The sequence below is a fragment of the Budorcas taxicolor genome, chromosome 11, assembly GCF_023091745.1.
Source record: "Budorcas taxicolor isolate Tak-1 chromosome 11, Takin1.1, whole genome shotgun sequence".
Taxonomy (NCBI): domain Eukaryota; kingdom Metazoa; phylum Chordata; class Mammalia; order Artiodactyla; family Bovidae; genus Budorcas; species Budorcas taxicolor.
This window is the reverse complement of record NC_068920.1, coordinates 129614747-129642418: the sequence shown is the minus strand read 5'-3', so window position 1 is coordinate 129642418 and position 27672 is coordinate 129614747. Positions and strand designations below refer to the sequence as shown.

At 42.1% G+C, this 27672-nt stretch overlaps 1 protein-coding gene across 1 annotated transcript in view; it reads right to left on the bottom strand.

The window, feature by feature from the left end:
• The window catches only part of ALK (ALK receptor tyrosine kinase), a 730858-nt gene that overhangs the window by 505959 nt on the left and 197227 nt on the right, over window positions 1-27672 (bottom strand). Inside the window, exon 2 of the mRNA XM_052648260.1 lies at window positions 1114-1233. Within this exon, the coding sequence (XP_052504220.1) occupies window positions 1114-1233 (120 nt within the window). The remainder of the gene's footprint in view (window positions 1-1113; window positions 1234-27672) is intronic.

Below are 27672 nucleotides of genomic sequence, written 5' to 3'. Positions count from 1 at the left end.
CTTTACAAATGGAAACACTAGTACATGGAAGATCTCTGTTAGGTGCACTTTAAAAAGCTCAAGCCCAGGGGCAGAAACCGAGCGGCAAGAACAGGCAAATATGCCCAGAAGGGAATCTAGAACTCAGTGTTGTACTAGGTTCATACATTTTTAATTGAATCAGGCCTGATGAGTTAATTCCATCCCGGAAGGCCTCTGCATTCATTTATCAGGGACTAGCCTCTATGAGTTTCTTCTTTGTGATAAGTTAAAGTGAGAAGCAAACAGAGCTTTGTGCCTGCCCTCACAGAGTTCACCCTAGAGGAGTTCAAGAGAAGAAAAAAATGTCCAAGTAGAAATACATTAGTTCTCCTCCAAACATTCCCTTTCCTCTGCAGAGGCCCAGCTTCTGTGAACTAGCAGGATAAGGACAGAGGATGAGGAATGCTATACCATGTAATTCTGGCCTCAGCCTAACAGAGTGAGTTGGTAGCTCCCTAGAAGAAAAAGTGAAGGGAAGAATTCTGCTTCTGTAGTTAGAAAATCCACTTTGTATGATCTTATGCTCAGTTTCTGCATCTGTAAAAATGAAATGGGACCTGGCCTCCTTACCTCCAAAGTTGTTGCAGAATCAAATGAACTGAAATAATATCTAGGAAGATGTCTGGGTACTTTTAAGGAGGTACCTAAATGTCAGGGAATCACTTGAGGGGCCCCAGAAGATCCATGACCCTCATAATAATCCTCTCTCAAGAGATCACTATAGAGACACTCATGGATTAGAACCATGTATCTAGAAAGCCACAGTCAAAACGCAAACATTACATTTTGATGTAATGTAAGTCAAAGCATTACATCTCATGGTGGGTAAGGGGCAGTCAGGAATACCACACACACATAAAGGTAGCTGGGATAAGATGTGGCAGCCACAAAGCCTTTGGCTTCCTTCGGATACAGAAGACGGCTGACAGTCTGGAGAGGCCAGGCCTGGGGGCAATGGTCTTATGGAGGTGGCTGTCAATGGAAGACTAAGGGCACAGAAAGACAAGCCATACATCACTAATTGCAACTCACAGCTTCTTTAATTATGAGATGGTGACTACACATTACAAATAACTAACAAAATATACTTACCGTATCGGCTGCGATGAGACAGGAAAGGGAAGGAATCTTTCATTATCCAGGTCAGATTCCATGCAAAAGAATCGGGAGGAAGAGAAGGCAGGTTTGTTGGTGACTCCAAGGAGCTCTGACCTGAACATAAAAAAGACAAAGAGAATACTGATCTTTGTGCTGGGGATGTGTCTTTTAGCTGTCGCTCATATGGCTTATAAAAGAAAATTCAGAGGAGGCTTTCATGACATCAATTGGAAAATGAGGGGGGAAAAGACTGAGCCACTAGTAGATTGGATTGACCTCAGGACCTCAATCCACATTTTCTACCAAGGGCAGTAAGATCTAAGAAGCCTGAATCTTGTGACTAGGCCATGCCAAAGATGTACAGTAGAAGAACTAGAAGCCAGGATACTTCCTGGTTTGGTCTAATAGTTCTATCCAAAGTCTGTTCTGCCTATGAGAATTTGAGCAACTTTACAGAGAATTTTAATTCATTGCATTCAAATAATGCCTCCACTCTACTTTATGTTCAGACTTGTAACTTCATCTAATGTTGTTTGCTTGGGTTATTGACTTATCAATAAGAATGTTGAAACCACACTCAGAAGTTATGAGTTTTGACAATTATGCTATTTTCGGGGGGAAAATGCTAGGTGATGAGTTTTCCTATAGCTGAGAGTCCAGGGGAGCCACAAAGGATTAATGTTTCTGATTTGCATGAGAGAAAGAAGGATTGAGAGAAAAAGAGTAAAAGCACCATTATTCCTTTGCTTAAAAGTACCTCAAGTGGGTTTCATGTGGTGAAAAGTAATTATAATATATCTACAAATCAAACCAACATAGGCTGCATGCTCTTATGCAGTTCTTCCCAGAAATCCCCAACCCATTGCTATTTGCTAATGTCTTAAGGCAGGTAAAACTTTTTCTATTAAAGGACCACTTTGACCAGTTTGAGCCTATCTGTTTAGGAGATAGGCTGAGTGTGGGCAGGAGGCAAAGAAGGGAACTAGAATTTCTTCTGCAGCTTCCATGGATGAGGCACCATGCTGGGCTCTTAACTCACATAATTTCACAATGACTCCCTGAGATAACCATTACCATCTCAGTTTTACATATGCAACAACTGAGGCTTAGAGGGCAAATGATGGAATCAGGAACTGAAGCCAGGTTTGCCTGACCTCAAGAAGCCATGCTCTACCATGAGTGGGCTGGCTTGCTACTCAAACAGAAAGTGTTAAACCACCTGGAGTGATTTCACAAAGAGGAAGTAGAGGAAGAAAAGAAAAAAGAAAAGGAAGCAACAGTAGCAGCAGCCTGTTTGCTTTGCAGATTCTTCCACATCACTTCCAGCATGTACTCCTCCAGGCCCTATTATGCCTTCAGTCCCCTTACAGTATCAGTCCCTCTGCATATGCTTTAAGGAAAGCATTGCTCTGAGTGGTCCCAGCAGCCTTTTGTTTCCAGGCTGCTCCACTGTTTTATCTACAGGCGCTGCCCTTTCGTGAAGCCCACTTGTCCCTGTAACTAGAACAGAATGGGCACTCTATACTCTCCTTCCAAAGAAACATTCTTCTTTCTGCCTTCCAAAGACTGGAGTTGGAAGTGCTGGCCTGAGTACCTAGAAAAGACTTTTTGAATTTTCTCTCACATGTGATCTAAACAGAAACGAGTTGAATTGGTTGGTACCTAGATACATCTTTTGTAGCATTTCTCCAAAATGGCTCAGAGGAATGCACTGGAAGGAGTCAGATGTTATACTAGTAAGTTTGAGAGAGCAGCCACCTCATTTCACCCTCATATCAACTCTGTTTTATAGATGGGCAATGGGGCTGAGAGAATTGAGGTCCAAGATCACCCAGGTCTACTTAAGAGCAGGCTTGAGGTTATTAGACTTTTAAAGAATAATGCTAACTGAGCACACATGGACTAGGCATTGTGGTAAGTGCTTTAAATGTGCGATGGCACTTGATTCCTACAACAACCTTGTGAATCAACATTATTATTGGGCCTTATTTTGAGAACAGGGAAACAAAGGCTGAGAGAGGTTAGAAGCCCTGATTGTGGCCACGTGACCCGCAGGCAGGAGACCACAGAGTCAACAGATCAGGCTGCCTGATGCTATAGCCCTCGCTCCTCACACCGCCCTGCAGGGGCTCCCACAAACTACTCCATGGTGATCAGTGCTCTATAGGGCCCTTCAGCGTCCCCACTGGTCAATGGCCAAGATCAGAGATGAGAGTCTGCTCCAGACTGGGTCAACAGTGTGAGGGTTATGAGAAGGCTTTGACAATCAACTCCTTGCAAAGAACCCTATGTGAATAAAAATTGACACCTCTATGTCTGAGTCATGAGCAGAGCTCAAATTTTAAATAATTCTGAAGCAACAGGAAGATCAAGTCTAGGTGATATTTCCCAGTTTCAGAATTATGTCATTTTTCTTAGCCATACGGTTTGGGAATGGTATTAACTTCTTCCTGGATGTGAAGCACCAAGCGGATGGGGCTAGGCATCAGGAGGCACTTATGAACCTGTGCGCGGGCATGGACGGCAGATTAAGGTAATACGGATAAGGCTCAGGTTATATGCACAGGGATAAAAAGTATCTGAAATAATTCAAAAGGAGGGCTCTGAGGGCTGAGTCATGGCCTAGCAAGGAGCCATGGACCTCACTGTGGGTCACTCCTAAAGACGTAAACTTAAACCATTTTACATCTGAAAGTGAAAGTGTGAGTCGCTCAGTCATGCCCTACTCTTTGTGACCCCATAGATTGTAGTCCGCCAGGCTCCTCTGTCCACGGAATTCTCCAGACAAGAAGACTGGAATGGGTAGCCATTCCCTTCTCCAGGGGATCTTCTCGACCCAGGGATCAAGCCTGGGTCTCCCACATTATGGGCAGATTCTGAGCCACCAAAAATGCCAATAAATAGTTGAGCACTTTCAAAGTTGAATATTGGACAGAAAGCATGCATTTTTACCCCACCCTTATAGGAATTCTCAGAATTTCTGCTAGTAGGCTGGGTTCACACATGGTCCCCAGTGGAAGTGGATAATGATTTGCTGCATGAGACTGGAGGAGCTAATGGAGGTCAACCAAAACGATGGGTCTCCTCACCTGAAAGCATAAAGACTAAGAAAAAGCACAGTCTACTAGAATGAAGTTGTTTGTCAAAATCAGAAGCACTGACACAGAAGTGGGTTGTAGTAATATTAATAGAATATGCATAAACGCAGACTAGAAAGAAGAAAGCCCTGCATTTAAGTGCAGGGAAGAAGCTCTCTGCTCCCTGTACACTTCATTTCCACCTCCTACCCACCTTCAGCCCTGGTGGGAATGGGGGTTTCCAGCACAGAGAAAAGCTATGCATAAGAAGTAATCCATTTAAGCAAGAAAGAAGCTTGGGTTTTTGGTGCTTTCCTCTGGAAATGGGAGGATCCAGAGTGAATCTCACTAGCACAGACTTATGGGGTGAAGGTATGAACTGAGACCCTCTGGTTCAAAGGGAGTGTATCTTGGACCCTGAGGGAGAGGGGTAGAAAGGAAAGGAGAGGAGAAAGTAGGAGCAAGGGCTTCCAGGAGTCCAAGTGATAGCCAAAACCACCTGAGGGGAAAAGTAATGCACTCTGGACTGAGGACATTTTTGATTGGCTACAGATAAGATTGTTTTAGGTTTTGGAGGGGATTAGGGGGATCTACTTTCCAGGTACCACAGGTTATCTAGGCACAGTGAAACCTCTAACTTCTTAACACTACTCTTTTCCGACCACGTGTCACCCCTCTTGCATCCTCAACTTAGATTCCAGGATTCGTCACAATAATAATTCCACTACAATAATTCCCTTGCAAACAAGTGCAACTCCTGTCCTTTCGTCCTTCACGGTTATCCTGAGCATCTGAATGTGGTGGTAGGAGAGGAGGGGAGGAGTATACCAGATGCTTAAAAGTTTCACTTTAAAATTATGACCACAAACCTCCAGAGGACCCTCAGGACTGCCCAGGAATTCTTCTGAATTCCCTGATGGGCTCAATTCACCCTCGCTCTTCTAGTCTCACTACTTCTAAGGTTTTCTTACCCCTCAAGCCTCCAATCCCTGACCCCCATTCCTCCACTTTCTCAGCTAGTGAACTTTTTATTTTATTGAAAAAAGAGAAGCAAATCTATCAACTCAGAGGTATCAGTAACTTTATATACTACCTTCTCTCCTGCTACGACAGGCTGACCACACTCTAAGCAGTGGCAGCCTCTCCACCTAGCTGCTAATCTCATCACGTCCCAAGAAATCCACTGGTGCAGCAGTTTGCCCTTTCTTCTGTATCAACAGTTTCCCCTCCTCTTCCAAGTCAACCTCATCTGCAGCAAGTGTATATACATCTTTTAAAAAAAAAGAAAAAAACTTCCCTGACCCGCACACTCTTCTTCAGCCATCTTCCCATTTCCTGCTCTCCTTCACAGCTAAGCGTCTTAAAAAGATCTGTCTGTGCTTCTGTCTCTACTTTTCCTCTCTCGTTCCTCTTCCGTTAAATTAAATGAGGATCGTCTGCACTTGGCTGGGTCAAGGTCACCAAAGACCCCAGGTTACAGTGAATGAGTCTTGGTTCTTCTCTTGCTGGACCACTCAGCAGCACTGGATCACGCTGATCTTCACTGCTTCTGAAATTCTTCACGTCTCAGTGACACGCAGCCCTTGGCTGCCATAGCCCTTGTCTCCTACCTCAGTGGCAGGTCTTCTCTACTCCTCTTTGCCAGATCTTCCCCATTTTCCAGACTGTACAAAAGGAACATTCTCCATTTCCTAGCAGTAACTGCCCAGGAGATTTCACGGCTGAATATTCAATTTCATCACAGTAGTTTTAACCAGCTGACAATAAACTCTGACCATGAATTTCAAGTGAGCCCAGGACACCAGACCCTTAAACTTCACTAAAATCTCTTGACCCATGAACAAGGGATTTGCTTTAACCAAGCATGTTCAGACTTACGAATCCATTCTCTCCTATCCAAAGTGCTGATTTTCAATTCTGAATTAGCATGACCACCATGTAACTCTTCCTAGGGCTCTAAAAACTCTGAATTTTATTCCTTAGAGAACTGCTCAGTGAATTTCTTGCCTGACATGTAAATAAGCTCAGCTGTTTTTCTTTTTTAAAAACTTGATGGGGGAGGGATTTTCTGTTTTATTATTTTACAGGTGTTGAAAGTTGGGTAACTTGGGACATGTCTCATCGCCATCTAAACTCACTCCCCAAAAAGATCTCATCCAGTTTTATAGCTTTAAATATCATCTATATATTAACGCCACTAAATTTATATCTCAAGGCCCAAGCGCTCCCCTGAACAGCAGAACATATATCCAACTGCCAGTCTGCAAACTTAACACATGCAAAAATAAACACGTGATGTCTCTCCATCTAAACCCCAGGTGTTCTCTATTTCAGAAAGCGGTGGCAATACTCTCCTGCTTCCTTGGGCCAAAACCAAGGAGGAATCCCCGACATTTTTTCCCCATGGCCCGCACCAATTCATCAGCCAATCTCAATGGCTCACCTACAGTATGTCCCTCTCTTCTCTCCCCATATCACCTCTCACTCTGACAACCGCTATGAGTTCCCAGCTGGTCCCTTGGTTCTCCTATTGCTCACCTTCAATATGTTCTCCACACAGCAGTTGGACTGGCACTTCAGCCCTGAAACAGCATTAACATTTCTTGCCAGGACCTAGTCCTTTAAGGTCCCACATGATCTGGCTCCTGGTCTCTTTCTGACCTCATTTCCAACCACTTTTCCCTTGCTCATAGAGCTCCAGCCTTACAGGCCTCCTTGCTATTCCTAAACTCGACAAGCAGGCTCCCATCTCAGGGCTCTTGCACTGGCGGGTATCAGCCTAAAAATTCCTCTGCCCTACTGGCACGAAATCATCCCATCTTTCCACCCAGGTCTCTGCCCAAATGTCACCTCCTCAGAGAGATCTTCCTAGTCATTCTATAGTCGCTCAGTCATGTCTGACTCTTTGCAACCCTAGGAACTGTAGCCTGCCAGGCTTCTCTCTCCATGGAATTCTCCAGGCAAGAATACCAGAGTGGGTAGCCATTTCCTTCTCCAGGGGTTCTTCCCGACCTAGGGATCAAACCCAGGTCTCCCCTATTGCAGGCAGATTCTTTTTTTCTTAATGTATTTTTAATTTTAATAGGATTATCAGACGGCCTTCCCCAAAGGCTGTCACAATTTCCAATTCCACTAATAATTCATGAGTCCCCTTTCCCCTGTATTCCACGAATAATAGATATCAGGAGCTTTATGGTTTTGCCAAGGATGTTTGGTATAAAGGAATATCTATTACTTGATTTTTCATATCCCTGACTATGAGTGAATTTGTACATCTTTTTGTGTGGCCTTCTATTTACTAGGGGAGGGGAATAGTGGTATTAATTTGCCATTCACTAAATTGACAAATATTTTTGCCTATTTTTTGAGTTGTTTTCTCATTGTCAGTTTGAAAGATATCTTTATTGCAATAAAGATATACATTATAGCTATCATAAAAGTTATATATTACATATTGTAGCTATTAAGTTATATTTTTATTACATCTTTTTCCAAAGCTAGTATTTGATTATCAACTTTAAATTTTCTTGCTGTGCATTTTTATTCTTAAATTTTATTTAGAATATTTTTAAAGTGACAGAAAAAGTTGCAAAGATAACTCAGAGGCTTCCCCAATACCCTTTACTCATATATACATATATTTGTGCAGGCAGATTCTTTACCATTTGAGCCATGAGGGAAGCCCACACACTCCATTAACAACTCTATATCACATTGATCTGCATTTATTGTTTCTTATATTTATATTTGCCTGTTTATTGTGTCTCTCCTGCATTAGTCACTGCTATGTCCCCATGCCTGGCACATAATAGGCACTCAGTAAATATTTGTCAAATAATGAAACCAGAGTTTTGGAGCAAATTATTAGCTCTGATACTTATTAGCTGTTTAACTCAGGCCAATCACATACTCAGTAAAATCTCAATGTCCTGAAAAAATGATAAAAACAAGAATAACGGATGCAAACTCTCAGGATTTTGTACAGGCCAGATGAAATGATGTACACATGATGTATCAGTCACACCACTATTGAAATTTTATGTTATTTCTGTTTCAGAATCCAAAATGAATGAGAGTCTTGGTTGCTCTTCTATCTGAAGATCTAGGATACATACAATGTCCAAAAATCAAAAGTGCTCCAAAAGCGCTGTTTCTCTGTTATTCACTAGTTAATTATTAACTCTGCCAACTGTCTACAATCTCTACTACCCCAATTTCAGCCAACTGGCAATGTCTCTATATTCAGTGTTTATTATTATACGTCTTACTGTGTGCCTATTTATCTCTAAGCCAATGTACATAATACAATGAATATATCATACTTGCATTGGCATAAATAATAAAGAGCTATGTGTGTGTGATGGTTATTTACATGAATGCCCTGGGTTCACTATCAAGCATGTTTTACAAACCTCCATCAATAAAATGTAAAAATGCTTCTCTTCTAAATGCTCTCTGGAACTGCTCCTGCCTTGCCTTGCACACGTTTTGCTTATTTATTTTCCTCCCAACAATAAAACAATCAGTGACTGCCTGCTAGTTTTTTCCCCCTTATTTGAAAACACACTTAATAATGCATTCCTTAACAATGATTTTGTGTCACACGAAACAAAGCTTAATGTGGCCAAATAAATAGCCGTCCAGATGTCAAACAGTGGTGAGCAGGCACAGCAAGGCTGGGCACAGGGGAGGGCTCCCGCCTGGGATTGGCAGCCCAGGGAAACCGTTTCCGTATTCACAGGATTGAGCCCACACCTGTGCAGCCAAAGAAACTTCAGTGAATTTACATGACTACTAGAGTCAGCAGTGATGTTGGAGCGGTGACAGGCAGTTCATTTAGTCTGAAAAACAGATGTGATTTTCAGACGCAAGAGGGAGAATTAGCAGCTATGCCCTTTGTCCTAAACACACAGACCCCCTACACCTTCTCCAGGCCTGGAAAATGAGGGGGCTGAACTTTCAGTTCAGTCAGCTCCTCTCCAGTTCAGGGAATCAACTCTTCTGCAGTTTGCTTTCATATTTCCTTCCAGTTGGCTCATTCAGAGAGCTGCTATTAGTGTCAGGGCAGAATTTGAATAGAACTAAAAGCCCCCCATTTCACCTTACCTTTCACTAAACTCCACTCCACCTCTGCCAGGAAGGTTTGTGCTCTTTCTTGGTAGCTCAAGTCCTGAAGCAAAATTATTATTTCTCATAAAGTTCTCTTGTACCATTGAAAGTCATAGTTTCAACACATGTTCCTTGTCTCTCTCCCCAGTACCCAAAAGGACCTGTGTATAACTACCAAGTTCATCCAGTGGTGAACCCCATCTGTCAGTCAAATAAAAGCAGGCATTCCTTCCCAAGGCATGGCATTAAGGAATATTGATGGAACACAAAGGAAATTGTCAGCATGGTCCCAGCTCTTGGGGATTGGTTACCTGCAAGGTATACTAGACCCACACATAAAAGGGAATTACAAAGAGGTTCCGGCAGAAATGGCTGAAATGTGTCAATGTGAAGCCAACAAACACACTTTGGCCACTACTTGCTTTTTCATTCTTATTTCCGAAACAGAATCCTTTCATATTCTATCTCTGTCACACTTAAGTCTCCAAACCTTTGCCCAAGTTGATCTCTACCTAGAATGTCCTTCTTGACCTGCAGCTTTCTTAAATCCTACCCTTTCTTAAAGGGGCAAACCAAATCCCTCCTTCTCCAAGGTTTCCCATCTTTCCGAGCTGCAGTCTCATCAGAGCAGCTGAGCTGGGATTCAGAGGGGCCCAAAGCAAAACGTGACTGGGCCTTCTTAACCACCATGGCTTACTGTCACTTCAGAATGTGCCATTAGACCATTTACCAAACACGCTGTTCAAACTACCTTGGTTGTTCATGACAATGAAGTAAACTAGTTTATTAATTTAATTCACAACTTTCAAGTGCACAGATTTAGAAGAAATTAGCAAAAGCTTTTCATAGGGGCTGCTATTCTGTCTCATGTGGGACATATTGACATGCTTTCCAAGGTCAAGGCCAAGGCCAGATCAGGGGCATAGACCCCAGGGATACCACATCTGTGCAGGCCACCAGTAACTTATAATTCAAGCCAAAGCCAGATAATGAAAGTAATAAGACATTCAATGCTACCCTTTAGAATCTGTGTCCCAAGTTGTTACATTCTGACCTATCTAGAGATGACCTCAGCATTCCAAGGAAGAGCTCCTGACTGGCCTGTGAGCCCTGCTGTATCTACTGCTCTGGAATCCCTGCTCCAGGTGTGCTCGGTTACTGGCCCTACTTACCTAGCCCAGGTGGACTCTCTGGCTTTCAGTAGTGGAGGAAGGCTCATTGGCATTTCTACTAATCCAAGAGTGCAAGGAAGAGGATATCACTCTCTGAGTAGCCTGATGCTTCTCTCTCTCTCTGTGTCACACACACACACACACACCCCATGTCTGAGCGCTTCCATTAGCAGGGCAACAGGACTTTATGTTCTGGGTCCATTTCTGTGCCTTGCTTGTACTCTATGACACTTACTCCACTGTTATTTCAATCCTATCTTCTTGCCTCAAAATCTATTGACTAGAATAATAATCAAAAGGAAGACTTTGAACTACCACTAGGCCTTTTATCTTGTGATCTCAGAAAGCTTTACCAGGCACTAAATAATTAATGTACTGCAAGTGACACAAAGCCCAGGCAGCGGAGGGAACCAGTCCCTCAATGAAGGACCTTTCTCTTTCCAAGTGAGGGCATGCCTGTGGGAACAGCCACCCACCGGCAGGCCCAGTAGTCTCTGGGTAAGTTGGACAAGAAGCTACAGACTGTCCAGAAACAAGTCTTCTCTTGACCTGATATTTCTAGTTAGGAAGTAACAGTTACCAGGGTGACCCCTGGGGAAGGCATGGCCCACTTCTACCAGAAGACGTGGCCTCCAGCATAGAAGAGTAGATCCTATTTACACAATCACTGTGATTTATGACTTACTGATGCCTTTTAGAGTCATTCACTCTCATAAGCCTCACAATGGTCCTATGGATTAACCCCTTTGACAGATGAGAAGACTGAAATTCCAAAAGCACAACTGCCCTACCCAAGGTCACACAGGGAGAATCAAGATAGGACATTCAGCTGAAGACCCTGATAAATGGACCAACCGGAAATGCCACTCTTCAGTACAACCTCTTGGAGATGATGTTGACTTCCCTGGAAAATAGTGACATTGTGTTTAATACAGCAGAAAGATTCATCAGATTGCAGGTGCCTGAAGTATTCTCCTGAGGATGATAGAATCCCTTCAGTTCAGCCAGGAAGGTGACCTAGAAACACACAGCTTCAGTCAGGGAAGCTGGCTCTCCAGGGCCTCAAGCTCAGCTAGCACTGTTTCCATGACAACCACCAGGTCTGATGCTTGGCCTTGAATTGGGGCCTTGGCTGGTCCAGAGAAACAATGTTTGGGATGGAGAGATGGAGAGGGACAGAACACTTTTTACTAACTTGCAGGCCTTTCAACCCATCTTTATCTACTTATAACTCCACTCATTCCAGCAAAAAAGAGTCTATCCTCCAGGAAACCACACTTTAAGTACCATTTGCTCAGCACAAAGACCTCTCACACATGGCTGGACGCATTTCTGGAAACTGGAAGCAGAATGCTCTAACAGGTTGGTATGTTAGACAGAGACCTGGGTTTCTGGGAACCGTGATGTTACTGTGCAACTTTGGGTTAGCTACTTAACGTTTTTTGAAGTTTTTTTCTCTGCATTTAAAACTGAACTCATCATGCTTTCCCTTCCAACTTTAGGAATGCTCTGCGAATTACTGCAACAGTACCTACAAAGCCTTCAGGCTCTTTTGAAGAGATACACTAGCCATCCTGTGCTGTTACCGAGGGGCACTGTCATGATGATATATTTTAAAAACATTCTTCACTTGTATTACTAAAATAAACTCAGTTCACAGTAAACTAGAGCGGCCAATAACCTGATTTGCTTCTCTGGCTCTGGTGCTGCATGTCCCTCTTACTCCCACTCATCTTGCACTGTGAACAACAGCGGTCAGTGTCACCCTTGACTCCTGTGCAGAGACCCACGGTGAGAGCTGGGAAGGACTGTAAAGACCATTTATCTATGTCTTCCCATCACATATATGAGTCAACTGAAACACAGGGCCAGTGCTTTCCCCAAAGTCATCTCATCAGTGAAAACTCAAGACTCTGATCTTCCGACCCTTCATTCTGTGTCTCACTGAACCATGAAAGAAAGTAATAAAGAAAGGAGGAAGGAAGAGAAATACAGAAATATATATTTTTGTCCCTTAAGCCTTTCAACTACTGCTCTGTGCAATACTCAAGGATGAAAAAGTAAGTAAGGGAAAAACCAATACTTCATGAGTGCCTATTATGCACAGAGGCCCCATATTAGCTATTTATAATTAATTAATTTAATTGGAAGCTAATTACTTTACAATATTGTGGTGGTTTCTGCCATATATCAACACAAATCAGCCATGGGTGCACGTGTGTCCCCTCATCCTGAACTCCCCTCCCACCTCCATCCCCACTCCATCCCTCTGGGTTATCCCAGAGCACTAGCTTTGAGTATCGTGTTTCATGCATCAAACTTGCACTGGTCATCTATTTTACATATGGTAATATACACAGGAGCTGGTGATGGACAGGGAGGCCTAGCGTGCTGCGATTCATGGAGTTGTAAAGAGTCAGACACGACTGAGCAACTGAACTGAATATACATATTTCAGTGCTATTCTCTCATATCATCCCACCCTCACCTTCTCCCACAGAGTCCAAAAGTCTTTTCTTTACATCTGTGTCTCTTTTGCTGCCTTGCATATAGGATCGCTATTACCATCTTTCTGAATTCCATAATATACTGTATTGGTGTTTCTCTTTCCGACTTACTTCACTCTGTATAACAGGCTCCAGTTTCATCCACCTCATTAGAACTGATTCAAATGTGTTCTTTTTTATAGCTGAGTAATATTCCATTGTGTATATGTACCACAACTTTCTTATCCATTGGTCTGCCAATGGACATCTAGGTTGCTTTCATGTCCTAGCTATTGTAAACAGTGCTGCAATGAACATTGGGATACATGTGTCTCTTTCAGTTCTGGTTTCTTTGGTGTGTATGCTCAGCAGTGGGATTGCCGGGTCATACAGCAGTTCTATTTTCAGTTTTTTAAGGAATCTCTACACTGTTCTCTATATTAGGTATTTTATAACCACTGCTCCATGTAAATCTCACAATTTTCTCAATGGGGGATTATTATCCCCATTTCTAATGAGAGACCTGAGGCTCAGAGAGAGGTTAAGTAAATGGCCCAAGGTCTTGGAGCCAAAAGGGATGCAGCTAAGATTCATTTCATTGGATGAATATTTATTGAGTATCTCCTATGTGCCAAGCTCTACCCTTGATAGTTAGGATATATTAGTGAGCAGAATTAAACACCCCTCTCTTAAATCTCACAGGTTAAGGAGCTTATAAACTGAGTGTGCTGAGGTAGCAGCAGACAACAGTCCAACAACCTCACACACCCTTATAACATCTCAGTGTTGGTGTGTGTTATAAGGGAGAGATAAATGGCCCTAGGAGAATGTACAGAAGAGAGACCTGACTCATCCTTAAGGCCAGGAGAGGACTCCCTGAGAAACTGACGCTTGAGCCAAGGCTCTAAAGCAGATAAGTAGACTTAACTAGTGAAAGCGAGTGAGATGGGCTGGGGAGCCAGAGAGGGCCCCCTAACCTCTTCACTGTCTCTCCTATAAGATCATCTAGTAAGGTCACCTAGAAACATACACCTGTAGTCAGATATATGTTATGTCAGCCCTCTCCAAGGCCTCAAGCTCAGACAGCACTCTTTCTATGGACACCAACACCAGGCCTGATGCCTGCCCCTTGAGATAGGGCCTTGCCTGACCCAGGAGGAGGATGCTTAGTGTGAAATCTGTCAGAGGCCTGGCGGTCTGATGGAAGATGCTGAGAAGGAAACACAGTGGAGTAGACCCTCAGAACTCAAACACACCATCATTCACCAAAGGGAAGGGCTGGGACCTGGTGTCTGGATTCCAGGCTCCCTCTCTACAGGAAGGTTGGCTAACAGGTCAAGCAATAGATAAAAGATAGGGGGATGACTAATGGTACAGGGTAGTCCTGCCAAAGGGATGAAGTCATTCTAAGTGTCAATTCTAGGGGACCTCCCTGGGTGGCCTGAAGGAAGTCCTGTCCTCAGTTGGGAGAATGCTGCAGGTGTCTGTGATTTGATCAGTCTTTCTGCTGCACGTAATTCAAGGTCCTTGTTTTCCAGGATAATCAGCATCATCTCCAGGAGATTCTGAGTGGGACTGTAGAATCGCTGGTTGGTCTATACAGTAGGTCCTTTCTTGGTGACAAATAAGGAGCAAATGCTCTGGACTGAGACAAACTTGGCCCCATCGAGACCCCTACCCTCTCTGGCCACCCACCCCATCCCTCTCTTTAACTAGTTAACTCCCCTCATTCACTTTAGGGCCACAACTGAAACGTCAATATCCCAGGCAATCTTCCCTTGATCTTACGGGTGAAAGCAAATTAAGATGTATTAGTTACAGGTCTGAAAACTGAAAAGTAAAGGGATGAAACTGCTTCTAGAACCAGTCTTGAAGCCACTGACCTCCTAATGATAAACTCATATTTACTCTCCCCTCACCACAACCTGGGCAATACCATCAAATCTTTTTTTTTTCTCACTACTGTGTTTTATTTTTCTTTAAATATTAAATGAAGAGAGATGAAACAGGGGGACTGGGCTGGTGCAGCAGGAAGAGAGTGAAGAAGAGGGAGGAAGGTAAAGCAAAAGACAGTGAAGAGACAAGGAATAAGGAATGGGCAGAAACAAAAAAGGGAAGAAAGTGGAGAGAGAGAAGTCACCTGATATTTTCACTATTTGGAAGTAACCGAGAGAAAGTTATTCAAAGCACCTTTGTGAAAAGGCCATAAAACACCTTGGGGAAAACATGAAAGTCATGCTGCCACCATACAGATGAGCACCCTGGAATTAGCTGCCAGAGCAATGTCTGAAAAGAGGAAATTCAATGGCCCACATTACTGCCTCCTCCCCCTGCCTCCTGGCTTCCATCGCCTCCAAATCACCTGGCTCTGAAGACAGAGGCAGTAATTTGGAGCCAGCAAGTGTGAAGGAATGTTGGAGCTGTTATTTGCCTTCATGCAGCACATCTTGCGTGCTTTTAGAAAGATAATTTAAAATGCTCTTCCAGTTTCACTATAGAAAATCTGAAAAAAAATCAGGAAGGTCTAAAGAAGAAAATAAATATGACCCATATCTCCATATCCAGAAAGCCAGTGTTAACGTTTTATGGTATATTGTTTTGTGACTTGGTTTCACAGGTTTATCAAGGTAGCATTTGGCTTAAGTTCTGTTGAGGAGAAGGAGAGTTCCTCCCTCCCTGTGAGATATTTGCTTGCAGGACTGAGAGAAGTCATCTCTAGAAGCCCTCTGGACCATCACCAGCCAGCTCACACCCTGGAACACAGATGCTAAAACCACAAAAACTTGAGATGCTGTCTGCCCAGAGCATGGGCCTGCAGTCAAGGGCAACACAGGCCAGTCTTTAGTGGGAATGCGGGACCCTGGCCTGGTAGACTTAACAGCAGCTGGGATGTGAATGTCGATAAGTCAGGAGATGCTGTGTAAGCTCACTGGGCAGAGAAGCAAAGAACTTCTGTTCCAGTAGATGCTTCAAAGAAGTCACAAGAACCAAAGACTGTATAAAATGTATTTCAGGGCTTGAACATCAATGATAGATGCAGTACGTTAATTTTATAACTTAGAAAAGATCTTTTAAAAGTGGAATTCCATCCTATTCTCAAAGGGACAATCAATGAACTAAAGATACAGTCTTATCTCTCTGTGACCAGTGATATACCCAACAAACATATTGTAGCTCTCAAAGCCTCTTTGTACAGGGCTTCCCAGGTGGCTCGGTGCTAAAGAATCCCCCTGCCAATGCAGGAGACACAGGTTCAATCTTAGGGTCAGGAAGATTCCCCAGAATAGAAAATGGCAACACACTCCAGTATTCTGGCCTGGAAAATCCCATGGTCAGAGGAGGCTGGTGGGCCACACAGTCCATGTGGGTCACAAAAGAGTTCGGACACAACTTAGCAACTAAACAACAACAACACCCCTTCATGTGTGTTCAAGCCTTTGATCTTTACAATGATCTTGTTAAGATAATTTCTAAAATCCCAACTGAGGAAGAAAATGAAAATCAAAGAAGTTAAGTCAGTGCTTCCTAATATTTTTCTATATCATGACACAGACAAAATGATATTAATAATCTGGGTTAACCAGAAGGCAACTGACTCGGGTAGGGGTTAAGCTTCAGCCATAGCTGGTCCATGTCAGCCTCCCAGAGTGCCTAGGGCCTCAACGGTTTGGTATCTCTGCATGCTGGTGAGCTTCTGTAGCACAAACATGACATGGCACACTGCTGGGGAAGAAAAGCTGTGGGCCAACACGTATGGCCACAGTCACAGTTGGGAGAAGTGACAGACAGCAGCATCCTTGGGACTTCTTGAAACATCCTTGGGACATCTTGAAACAAAATCAGAGATGTTAGCCACAGAGGAATCCAGGGCTTACTCCACGGGCTGCTGCTGCTGCTGTTGCTGCTAAGTCACTTCAGTCGTGTCCGACTCTGTGCAACCCCATAGACGGCAGCCCATCAGGCTCTGCCATCCCTGGGATTCTCTGGGCAAGAACACTGGAGTGGGTGCCATTTCCTTCTCCAATGCATGAAAGTGAAAAGTGAAAGTGAAGTCACTCAGTCGTGTCCGACTCATAGCGACTCCATGGACTACAGCCTACCAGGCTCCTCCATCCATGGGATTTTCCAGGCAAGAGTAGTGGAGTGGGGTGTCATTGCCTTCTCCGACTCCTCAGGCAGAGTCAGGAAAAGAGCAAGTGTGCCCAACACTACATCATCACCTCCATGAAGCAGGTGTTTCGGGTGAATAAGGGTCTTAAAGTTGGATCTGACAGGACTGTAGAAAGTTCGCATTAAGCGTTTATAAAGTGCTGAGATGCTTCACCAAAGGAAAGGGGCAAAACTTAGCTCCTTTCTGTACCCTGGGAAACTCAGAAAATAATTTTGCAGGATGGTTATTGAATGGCCCAGAAGTAATGATTACAAATGACTGTGTTAACTGCTGTACGTGGCCTCATCTGTCATCATACCAGAGTCTTATCAGAAGCCTCATCAGGATTAGTGGCTCATCACGACTGATGACATTTGCCGACCAAGCTGGCTTGGCTCCCTCCCTTGCACCTTCAATCAAAGTGGCAGGAAGAGTTTTCTAAAGTTTGAGCATAAACTCTGAGAAATTGCCTTCGGAGAAGGAAATGGCAACCCACTCCAGTATTCTTGCCTGGAGAATCCCATGGATGGAGGAGCCTGGTAGGCTATAGTCCATGGGGTTGCAAAGAGTCGGACACGACTGAGCGACTTCACTTTCACTTTCAATGACTCCAGGAGTGGCTTCTAAGATAATGGACTCTTTTTCTGTAAGTGAAACTCTGTCTCCCCAAGACTTCCTGGGTCTTGCTGTCAGTGGAGATGCTGGGCAGCACTGGGACATGATGGCTACCAGCACCATGCAAATGAGAATCTAAACCCTGTGAACAAAATCCTGCTGAATGACAGGTTATATTCAATAAGAGTGGTTTACACCCAGGCAGCGTCTACACAACATCAAGCTTCTGGACGGGAAATGAAAATACTTCCTCGGTTCCCTGTCTCCAAATGTAAACCAAAGGTTTCCATTCTCATCAGGTTAGCGTGCCTTATATTGATCCAACCTGAGACAGCAGCTGGGATTGAGTATTAAAAGTATTTGGACCAGATGAATGAAACCCAAGCTAAATGGGTAATCTTACTTGTATCACTTATAACTGTGTAAAAGAGGATGCCTGACTTCTAGCAAGGCGCTGTCCATGACCTGGAAAGGTGTAGGCAGGTGAAGTCAATTCCCTACTAATTGCTCACACAGCAATAGGATTAGCAGTGGGAGGGCAGGAGGCACCACTTTTACCTGGGCCTTTACACATCACTTTGCACACACGGTAAATAAACTCCTGCATTTTGGTGCTGGAGGCATCCAGAGACTTCTAGAATCCCAACATTTGTCAACTAGCACCATATCATTTCCTCCATAAAATGTACTGCCAGAATAAATAGGAAACAACAAATCACCCAGGTCTAAATGAGTTGTAACCACACTTAGCCTAAGAGTATGAGGCTTTCAAATTCTTACCTCAACAAAATGATTTGTTACATAGAGTGGAATTTGGAGACACTTGCAAACAGTAGAAACTGTGACTTTAAAATCTGCCACTACTAAGAAGTTGCTGTAGTCAGAATATAAAAGTTATGGGGGGAAAAAAACATGACCAAAAGCTACTTTTCTAGGTACCTTGGGGGTATGCTGAGGTTCCAGACCCTGAAACAAGCAAGGGGAGGCAAGAATTGTTAGCACACAGAAGTTCTCTCTGTGGCATTCTCATTGTCCAGATTTGTAGATCTCTGTAGTTTTTTGTCTAAGACAAGAAGCAATTATATCCACAATAGGGCTAACTCACTCGTGAGGTGAAAAGACTGAAGGAAGGCATGCTTGTGGGTTGCTAATTGTTAGAGAAACCCCTGAAACAAAGACATTGAGCTCCTGACCTTTCAGGGTGGATATAAGTGGAATGAATATAAGACCAACAGGAAGAAGCTCTAGAATGTGAAGCAGTCTGCCAGCGAAAGCAAGAAAAAAGCTAGGAAGTGAGTAGAAGAAAATCTACTCACAGAACAAATAGGAGAGCATGACAGCAAAGAGAGAGACATACAACTGAGTAGTGAGGCCCTCACCCTGCTAGTGCAAGGGGGAACTGAAGAAGAATAACCCAGCCAGGCTCCCCAGAAGTCACACAGAAACTAACAAGCATGATCAGGGAGGACAAAAACCTGATGTCACCTTAGGAGAATGAAATGGCATCCAGGGCCTCTCCCAGCTTTGAAACTGTCATTATTTATAGAGATATGTGATAGGAGGTGCAGGCTTATAAAAGGGGCTATATACCAGATTAGTAAGAGGAGGCTAGATGGGGAATCCCAGATGGTACCGTATCATCTTGGAGTTTAGAGCATGGGCTTAGACATCAGACTGACCAGAAATTAATTCACAGCCTCAGCACTAAACTACCACCAGGGTGACCTCAGGCAACTTATTCAACTTTCCTAAGCTTTGCTTTCCTCACTTGTGATGTGGAAACAATGATAGAGCCAGACTTCTATGCTTGCCTTGAAGATTCCATGAGAAGGTGCTTATGGACCACTTAGCACAATGCCTTGCCTAGAGTAAGCATACAGTAAATGCTACTTCTAGCACCATAAACAATAGTGTATTATTATTAGAGTAAATAAAGGAAGTGCTGGACAAAATTTGAGCCCATCCATTAAGTCTGAGTTCTAAACTTTCAGGGAGAGTCCATATGGTGCCTCAGAGGGAGAACGTGAGTTTTGTGGGCAGCAGGCAAAGACATGGAATGTATACACAGCCACTTGGATAGGACAGGTTTTCAGAACTGTGTAGGCAGTGACAGGAGGGTTGAAGGGATGGTCTCCGGAAAGCATGGCAATGAGAGCTTGGGCCTGCAGATTCTGGCAGGTTATTGACCGTTGTCAGAAAGGCCAAGAGTCAATGGCCTTAATGTAGAGTTCTGATGCTTACAGAGAGTGGAGAGGATCAGATACATTGTCAGTCTGAGAGCCAGTAAAGCATAAATTAGGTTACCAAGGTGAGAACTCAGGCATGGAAAACCAAGTTAGGTACCCAATTATGAAGGAGACTTGGAGAATAAGCAGTGTGACAGCGTACAGAACCAACCCTCAACCCAGGTGTCAGCCTCTTTCTGACCCTGTTCCCTGGAGTCGTTGACTGCAACTGAGTCATCTGTGCTCTTTACATTCGTTCCCCTCACCCACATTCAGGCCCAGACAAACAGTTCTGCTGCAGACAGTCTCCATAACCATCTGGGAGCTCTGAGCAATCACAGAGATGTCAAATTGTGCTAGAGAATAGGAGACTGGCTAATCTTTTCAGATTTTTTTTTTTTTTAATTGAGAAAAAGGAACGGCGTTCAGAGACCATAGACTTAAAAGTTTAACAATGCTCTTCTGGCACAATTCTAAAATGGGTAATTAAACAGATGGCTTGGAAAACTTTAGAAACATATACTCATCATAGGGAAACAAAACTAATTCAATAGGGATAAACCATGGTCAGACTAAGGATAACATTCTTACTATCCAAAGAACAACACATCTCCTCCTCACAAAAATAAAAAAGAAGTATAAAACTAAGACCCATGTAAAATAAATAGATCCTGATCTCTTTCCCTTCCTTACTCCCTCCTTCCCTGTGTCTGTTGTGTCAGTCTGTCTCCCCCTCTCTCCCCTTCCTACAGTCACACATAGTAATACAAATGGCTAACAAATATTTGACGAAAGTTTCACTCCAACAGTAATGAAAGGAAAGCAAATTAAAACAGTGAAATGCTACCTTTTACTTACTGAAGTAGAAAATATTTAAAGACACCAATAATTTAAATAGTTTGAGTTAAACTAAATTTAAAATAAATTTTACAATAATTACGCTCAACACTGGGCAAGGAGACAGAAAATTTTATACTTTCCTGATAGAAATATATATAAAGAAAGTTGAGCACCGAAGAATTGATGCTTTTGAACTGTAGTGTTGGAGAAGACTCTTGAGAGTCCCTTGAACTGCAAAGAGATCAAACCAGTCAATCCTAAAGGAAATCAGTCCTGAATATTCATTGGAAGGACTAATGCTGAAGCTGAAACTCCAATACTCTGGCTACCTGATGTGAAAAACTGACTCACTGGAAAAGACCCTGATGCTGAGAAAGATTGAAGGCAGGAAGAGAAGGGGACAACAGAGGATGAGGTGGTTGGATGGTGTCACCGACTTGATGGACATGAGTTTGAACAAGTTCCGGGAGTTGGTGAAGGACAGGGAAGCCTGGTGTGCTGCAGTCCATGTGGTCACAAAGAGTCGGGCACAACTGAGAGACTGAACTGAACTGATAGGAGTATAAATTATAAATTTAATGTTATTTGTAATAATAATTTAATGATGGCTATCACTGAGTATTTACTATATATAAAGTGCTATGTGTGTGTGTTAATCGCTCAGTCGTGTCTGACTCTTTGCAACCCCACGGACTGTGACCCACCAGGCTCCTCTGTTCATGAAATTCTCCAGGCAAGAATACTGGACTGGGTTGCCATTCCCTTCTCCAAAGTCCTATACACATGCATTGCTATTTATTACAACAGCCCTATGAAATAGATACTGATATCCTCATTTTGCATATCAAGAAATGAAAAGGATAAGAGTTTCCAGATGCCCCAGAGATTCTGATTTCACATGTCATCCTACAAAGAAAGGATACAGATGGGTGCAGAGAGGATGAGAGGAAAGATTAAAAAGTCCCACAGGTGATCCTGTTTGGACATAACTATCTCTCTGATGAGAATAACAATACTGCATCACACTGTTCAGTTCAGCTCAGTTCAGTCGCTCAGTCGTGTCCGACAATTTGAGACCCCATGAATCGCAGCATGCCAGGCCTCCCTGTCCATCACCAACTACCGGAGTTCACTTAGACTCAACGTCCATCGAGTCAGTGATGCCATCCAGCCATCTCATCCTCTGTCGTCCCCTTCTCCCCCTGCCCCCAATCCCTCCCAGCATCAGAGTCTTTTCCAGTGAGTCAACTCTTCGCATGAGGTGGCCAAAGTACGGGAGTTTCAGCTTTAGCATCAGTCCTTCCAAAGAACACCCAGGACTGATCTTCTTTAGAATGGACTGGTTGGATCTCCTTGCAGTTCAAGGGACTCTCAAGAGTCCTCTCCAACACCAAAGTTCAAAAGCATCACACTGTACATAAGCAATTTGGGCAATATTTAGAATCTTTAACAGTGTTCCTTACAGTGTTCCTCTCTGAATTTGATTCTATTTTACAAAAACATTCTCAGGTTATAAAAGGGTTTGTGAAGAATTATACTCTACAGTAATTTTATAATAGTAAATGCTATCTCATGGGAAACAAGTTAAATATATAACAATAGGTAGAATGATTAAGTAGCAATAGGAATAATAATAACTTTTATTGTATGCTCATTATGTGCCAGGTACCTGTTTAAGATTTACTTGAATTGTCTCATGTATTCTCTAAAGAAACTTTACAAAATAGAGGTACTAATTATCCTCATTTTTGCATATAAGGAAACTGAGCCAGAGAAAAGTAACTCCTCAGGATCAGAACTAACCATGGCAGCATCAGACTAGAACCCCTGCAATTTTACTCCAGAGTTTTCACTACTAACTGTCAAATTCTATATATTTATTTCCATGATAAAATATTATGAACTCATTAAAGATAATGTTTTCAGAGAGTTTTTCATAGCAAGAGGAAATATTTACATTATACGCTTGAAAAATTGCCTATATAGTATGATCTTAGCTATGTAAAAAATATACAAAGAAAATGCCCGGAAGGAAATATGCCAATTAACAGTAATTGTCTTTGAATGGTTTGGTTATGAGTCATTTATTTTCTTCTTTATACTTTTATGAATTTTTCTAATTTGCTAAAATAAGCTTGTGCTTTTTATATTTTTATTTTTTTTTAAATCTAGGGTGAAGAAAAAGGAAGTCATATTCATGCCAAATAATTCTTATTTCCATTTGAACAATGTATTTTAGAATTTGACAAAGCAACATATTTAGTGCATTAAGAAAGAGAACAAGCACAACATGAGATATCTTGAATTATTTATTAATGGAACAATACTTCTTATATTAAGTAAATAAAAGAGGATCAAGATTAAAACTTACACACTCTTGAATTTCTACTCCCTTTACTCCAGTATCTAACAGAATGCCTTACATAGTGTTAACTTTTGGCAAATATTTGCCAAATGAGTGACAGTGTCTTGTTTAATATTTTTTTTTTAAATCAGTGACAAGGCATGGAAGAAATGCTTATGAAATTTGTAATGACAACTGACACAACAGAAAGCAGAGTCAAGATCTGAAATTATCTAAGCCAAATACAAGAGGAAATGTAATACTCGTTTGAAGTTTCCGGTATATCAATCGCTTATGTATCAAAAGTCTTAAAATGATTTAGCCATTGATTTGCTTCTAACTTTAGAAACATCCCAAGAAAACAGAGAAGAATATGCACAAAGACTTAGCCTGAGGGATGTCCCTTATAATACCTGGAAACACCTAGAGATTAGAAACATATATAATAGTGATGATCTGTCGCATATACTGTGGGCCTCCTTAAAATAGAACATTATTCAATAAAAGGATATTGTAGAAATTTAAATTGTTGTTCTAGAAATATTTTCATAATATGTTAAGTAAGAAAGGCAAGTTATTACATAACAAACAGTGTAATTCTAATTTAGTTATAGATAACTATAATAATGTGATAGATACAATATTATTAATATTATTACTAGTAATATATTACTAATATATAATATGTAATAATATTAATATATTATTATATAAGTGACAGATAGCTAGAGATAAATGCAAGAATACACATCAGAAGGTTATACATTAAAATGTTAGCAGGAAACTTCATCGCATGGTATAACTATGGGTAATTTATATACTATATTTTTTTCATCTTGCTCTATTGAATGTGAGTTACTTTAAAGTAAAGATATCCTCATACAACTATAGAATGTGTTTTGGGGTGTTGTGGTTGGTGCTGATTTTACAATATTTCATGTAAAAACCAATGCCTGGATGTATGATTGCCCTAAGCTCTTACACAGCTAGCAAGGCCGCACAGTAGCTAAAAAGGCGTTAATTCCAATCGTACGTGACACCACTAGAAGACAAACCTCCAAACTATAGGCAGCAGTCACTCCCTCGGGCTCTGTAGTGAGCAAAGCACATTGATAATAACTGTGTTCAGTTCTTACATTGTTTTAGGGAAAAAACCAACAAACCACGGAGTCCAGAGCAAAACAAGCAGGTGGCAGGAACATCTGCTGTGAGCAAGGTTTGTGCTGGAAAGAGCAGTCTGTTGAGAGGTGTTACCTCTGCCACCCTTCTCAGCTTGGTATCTGTTTTGTTTTACATAATCCTCCTTGAGTATCTACCACTAGGAACCATCCTGGGCTGATTCCCAAGCATAGCATACTAGGTCTTCAAGGAGGTCGGGCAATGGTTGGAATTGAACTTTAGACCCTGGAATTTAGAGCCAGGAGGAACAGAATAATCCTGATGAGAATATCTGAGCTAAACTGAGAAGGGAAAAGATAGGAACAAGAGGGGACAAGAGTAAAAATACAAGCCTGGTGGGGCTAATTGAGAGTCCAGAGACCCAAAGCCTGGGGTGAGAAGAGTTGAGAAACAGAAAGATTGCCAGCAAAAAGAAGACAGAAAGATAGCTTGGGCAGCCTCAGATCAGGGAGGAGCTCATGTTTTATTGTAGGATTTGAGTGCTATAGACATAAAACTAAGTTTAAAACCCAAGTGACCCTAGCCCTCACGGAGGTTGGCGCTTGTGTCAATAGTAAAAGAGCAACCAAATGGACTTTGTTGAGAAGTAAATGACACATTACAAATTTACATGTTCTTTTTGCAGAAGAATCATGCTCAAATTCTATGTATCATTACTTTTTATCATAAAATAGGCTTTCATGTTTATGTCCTGACAGCATAATTTAGCATATGAGCCCACAGGGCAAATTCTTTAACTTGCACAGTCATGTATTATTTTGTTGTCGCTCCAGAATTACAGGGTGGTGATAATGCAGCTCATGAAGCAGTCCCTGCTCATATTTAGAGGAGGCTGCCCAGGTTTTCAAGACTAAGAGAGTTTTGAGACATGTTTTGGATATACATATCTTAGAACTTTCAACATGGGCAAAGGGTGTCAAATGAAAAATTGAAATGGTCAGACAAGGACTACTGGAGATAGACTCATTTAACCCCGATTGGAACTGATTCATTAAAGAGTAAGCTGACATAAGGATATCATTTGCCCTATCCAATATTTTGAAGCTCTATGAAAAGCTTCATTTGAAACTAAATGTTTACAAGTTAGAACATGGGAGAATAGTTGTTACTGATTACTTAAATATCAACATAGCAAAAAATAATTTCTGTGACATGTGACTTGAAGGGTGCACAGAATAGGGTGGAAAGAACATGGTTGGATATTTTGCAAAGCCTGATAAACCTGGATTTACATCTTTATCCTACCACTTATTAGGTATGTGATAGAGTCAGATTAACGAACGTATTTGAGACTCAGTTTTGTCATCTGTTAAAAAAACAGAAGGGGGATGAAAATTTCACCTTCTGTCATTACTAAAAGATTTCATGAGATGTGTATTGTGAATACCAAGCATATTTTAATGACTGCTTTAATGTCATTAAATCTCCTTCTCACCCTCTATTAGAATCAAAATTGTAGGAGGCCAGCATGGGTTTTGACTGCAGCCACTGATTCACAAGGTAACAATGCAAGGGAGTCTATCATCCTATGTGCCTGGCACTCAGGATATAACTAGGAATGTAGATAAAATGTCAAAAAAATCTTTCAGTGCATGTAATGAAGTTTTAAAAAATGCATTTGTAATGTCTCTTTTATCATTTTTATTGCATTCAATTCAGCAAACATTTATTGAATGCCTACATCATCCATATTCATTCTCTAGTTTAGTGAACTTCAAAGAGCTATTGCATTTCTCTGTGAGGTCAGAGACTGGTGTTTCACATCTCCTATTCTGACACTGAGAACTTTTCTAGCCCCAACTCTGCAGGGCTAGTTTATTTGACCATTAAGCTCTACTTTGGGTTCTATCAGCTTCATGAATTAACAAAAAATAATGCTTCCCACATAGTAGATCAAACACTTATTCAATTAAAAAAAAAGGAAAAAAGGAAAGGATGGAAGAAGGGAAGACATTCTGAAAGAGAAAGGAAGAGGGAAACTTGGTCAGTCACAAACATACAGAAGGCAGTCAGAAAGACAGATAAAGGGCAGTCAGATAGATGGACAGTTGATTAGACACACAGAGGGACAATCAACAGACTTATAGAGACTCTTATTTATCCTCTTGTTCTCTTATCTTTTGACCATGACAGCTCTTAACTATTCCATGGGCTACTGAAACAAACATTTTAAAAATGAGAGAAAGCAGAGGGTCAATATTAAATGTCAAATAAAACAGACAAATCACACTACCATAAGAATGCTTGATTTTTAAAAAATTCCTATAATCTGAGCACTGAAGCCAATCAATAGTCTCAAAAAATCTAAAAAGAGGTCAAATTCATTCTGAACTTTTTGGTTGAGCTGCTTGGTTAATAAATCTAACCAGCACACGTTTCCCCCAGTGACCTTCATCTAGTCATTGGGAAGCTCGCAGGGACAAAGCTCTACTCCCTTATTAAAATTAGAGAGTCATTCTGATGATTCTTTGAAGGCAAAAGCCTCTTTGGCCTCCATCCCCTTACAAACTCCCTGGGGCAAGTTGAAGTAGTCACATATATAGACTGAATTGGGCTCAAGCTGCATGGGTCCTGCATAGCTATGAGGGACTTTGGTTGGTAAGGCCTGGCAATTACATGACTGGGGTCCAAAGGCAGTTTGGAGGAGGAGCTGTGGTAGGGATGAGAGTCACTCAGCCAAAGTGCTGGCACTCAAGGTCTCAGTCACTCATGAAAAACAAGTTAAATATTTTCACCACAAAACTGAAATCTGCCTCCCCTATCAGTGAGCACACTGGTCTCCTCCACACCAACAATTTCACAGCCACAAGGCTCCCCTGGGGCTTGGAGATAGTCAGTCTCTGTCCTTTGACATGGCCTGAGCTTTCATTTGGCCTCTCCTCAGGCAGGGCCTGAATGACTATGGATGAACTGGGGAGGATGCTTCTTTTGCCCGGGTCCCTATTGCTAGAGGAGACTTCAAGGCCAAGTTCATTATGTAAGGTGCCATCTTTAACCCTAAGGTGGGTACTGGTGACAAGTACCCATCAGGCAAGCACTCTAAACTGCTCTTCCCATAGCAGGCATAGGCTACTAGTTCTAACACTTTCTCTGATCAATGGCCTCTGTTTACAGGTTGCCCAACTTGGACTGATACCTGGGCTGGAGTTGAGAGAAGAGATGGGCAGTCTTGCCTATATTACAGGTTTTGGGAAAATCACTCCCTGGCTGTGAGTCTCAGTTTCTACATTCATCAGACAAAGAGGCTTGACTAATTGTTTGCCAAAGTCCCTTCTGGCTCTTATTTTACCTACAGCCTTTATATACACATTTTAGATCCTCTACCCAGCTAAGGATCCAGCCCTGGATGTCAGCCC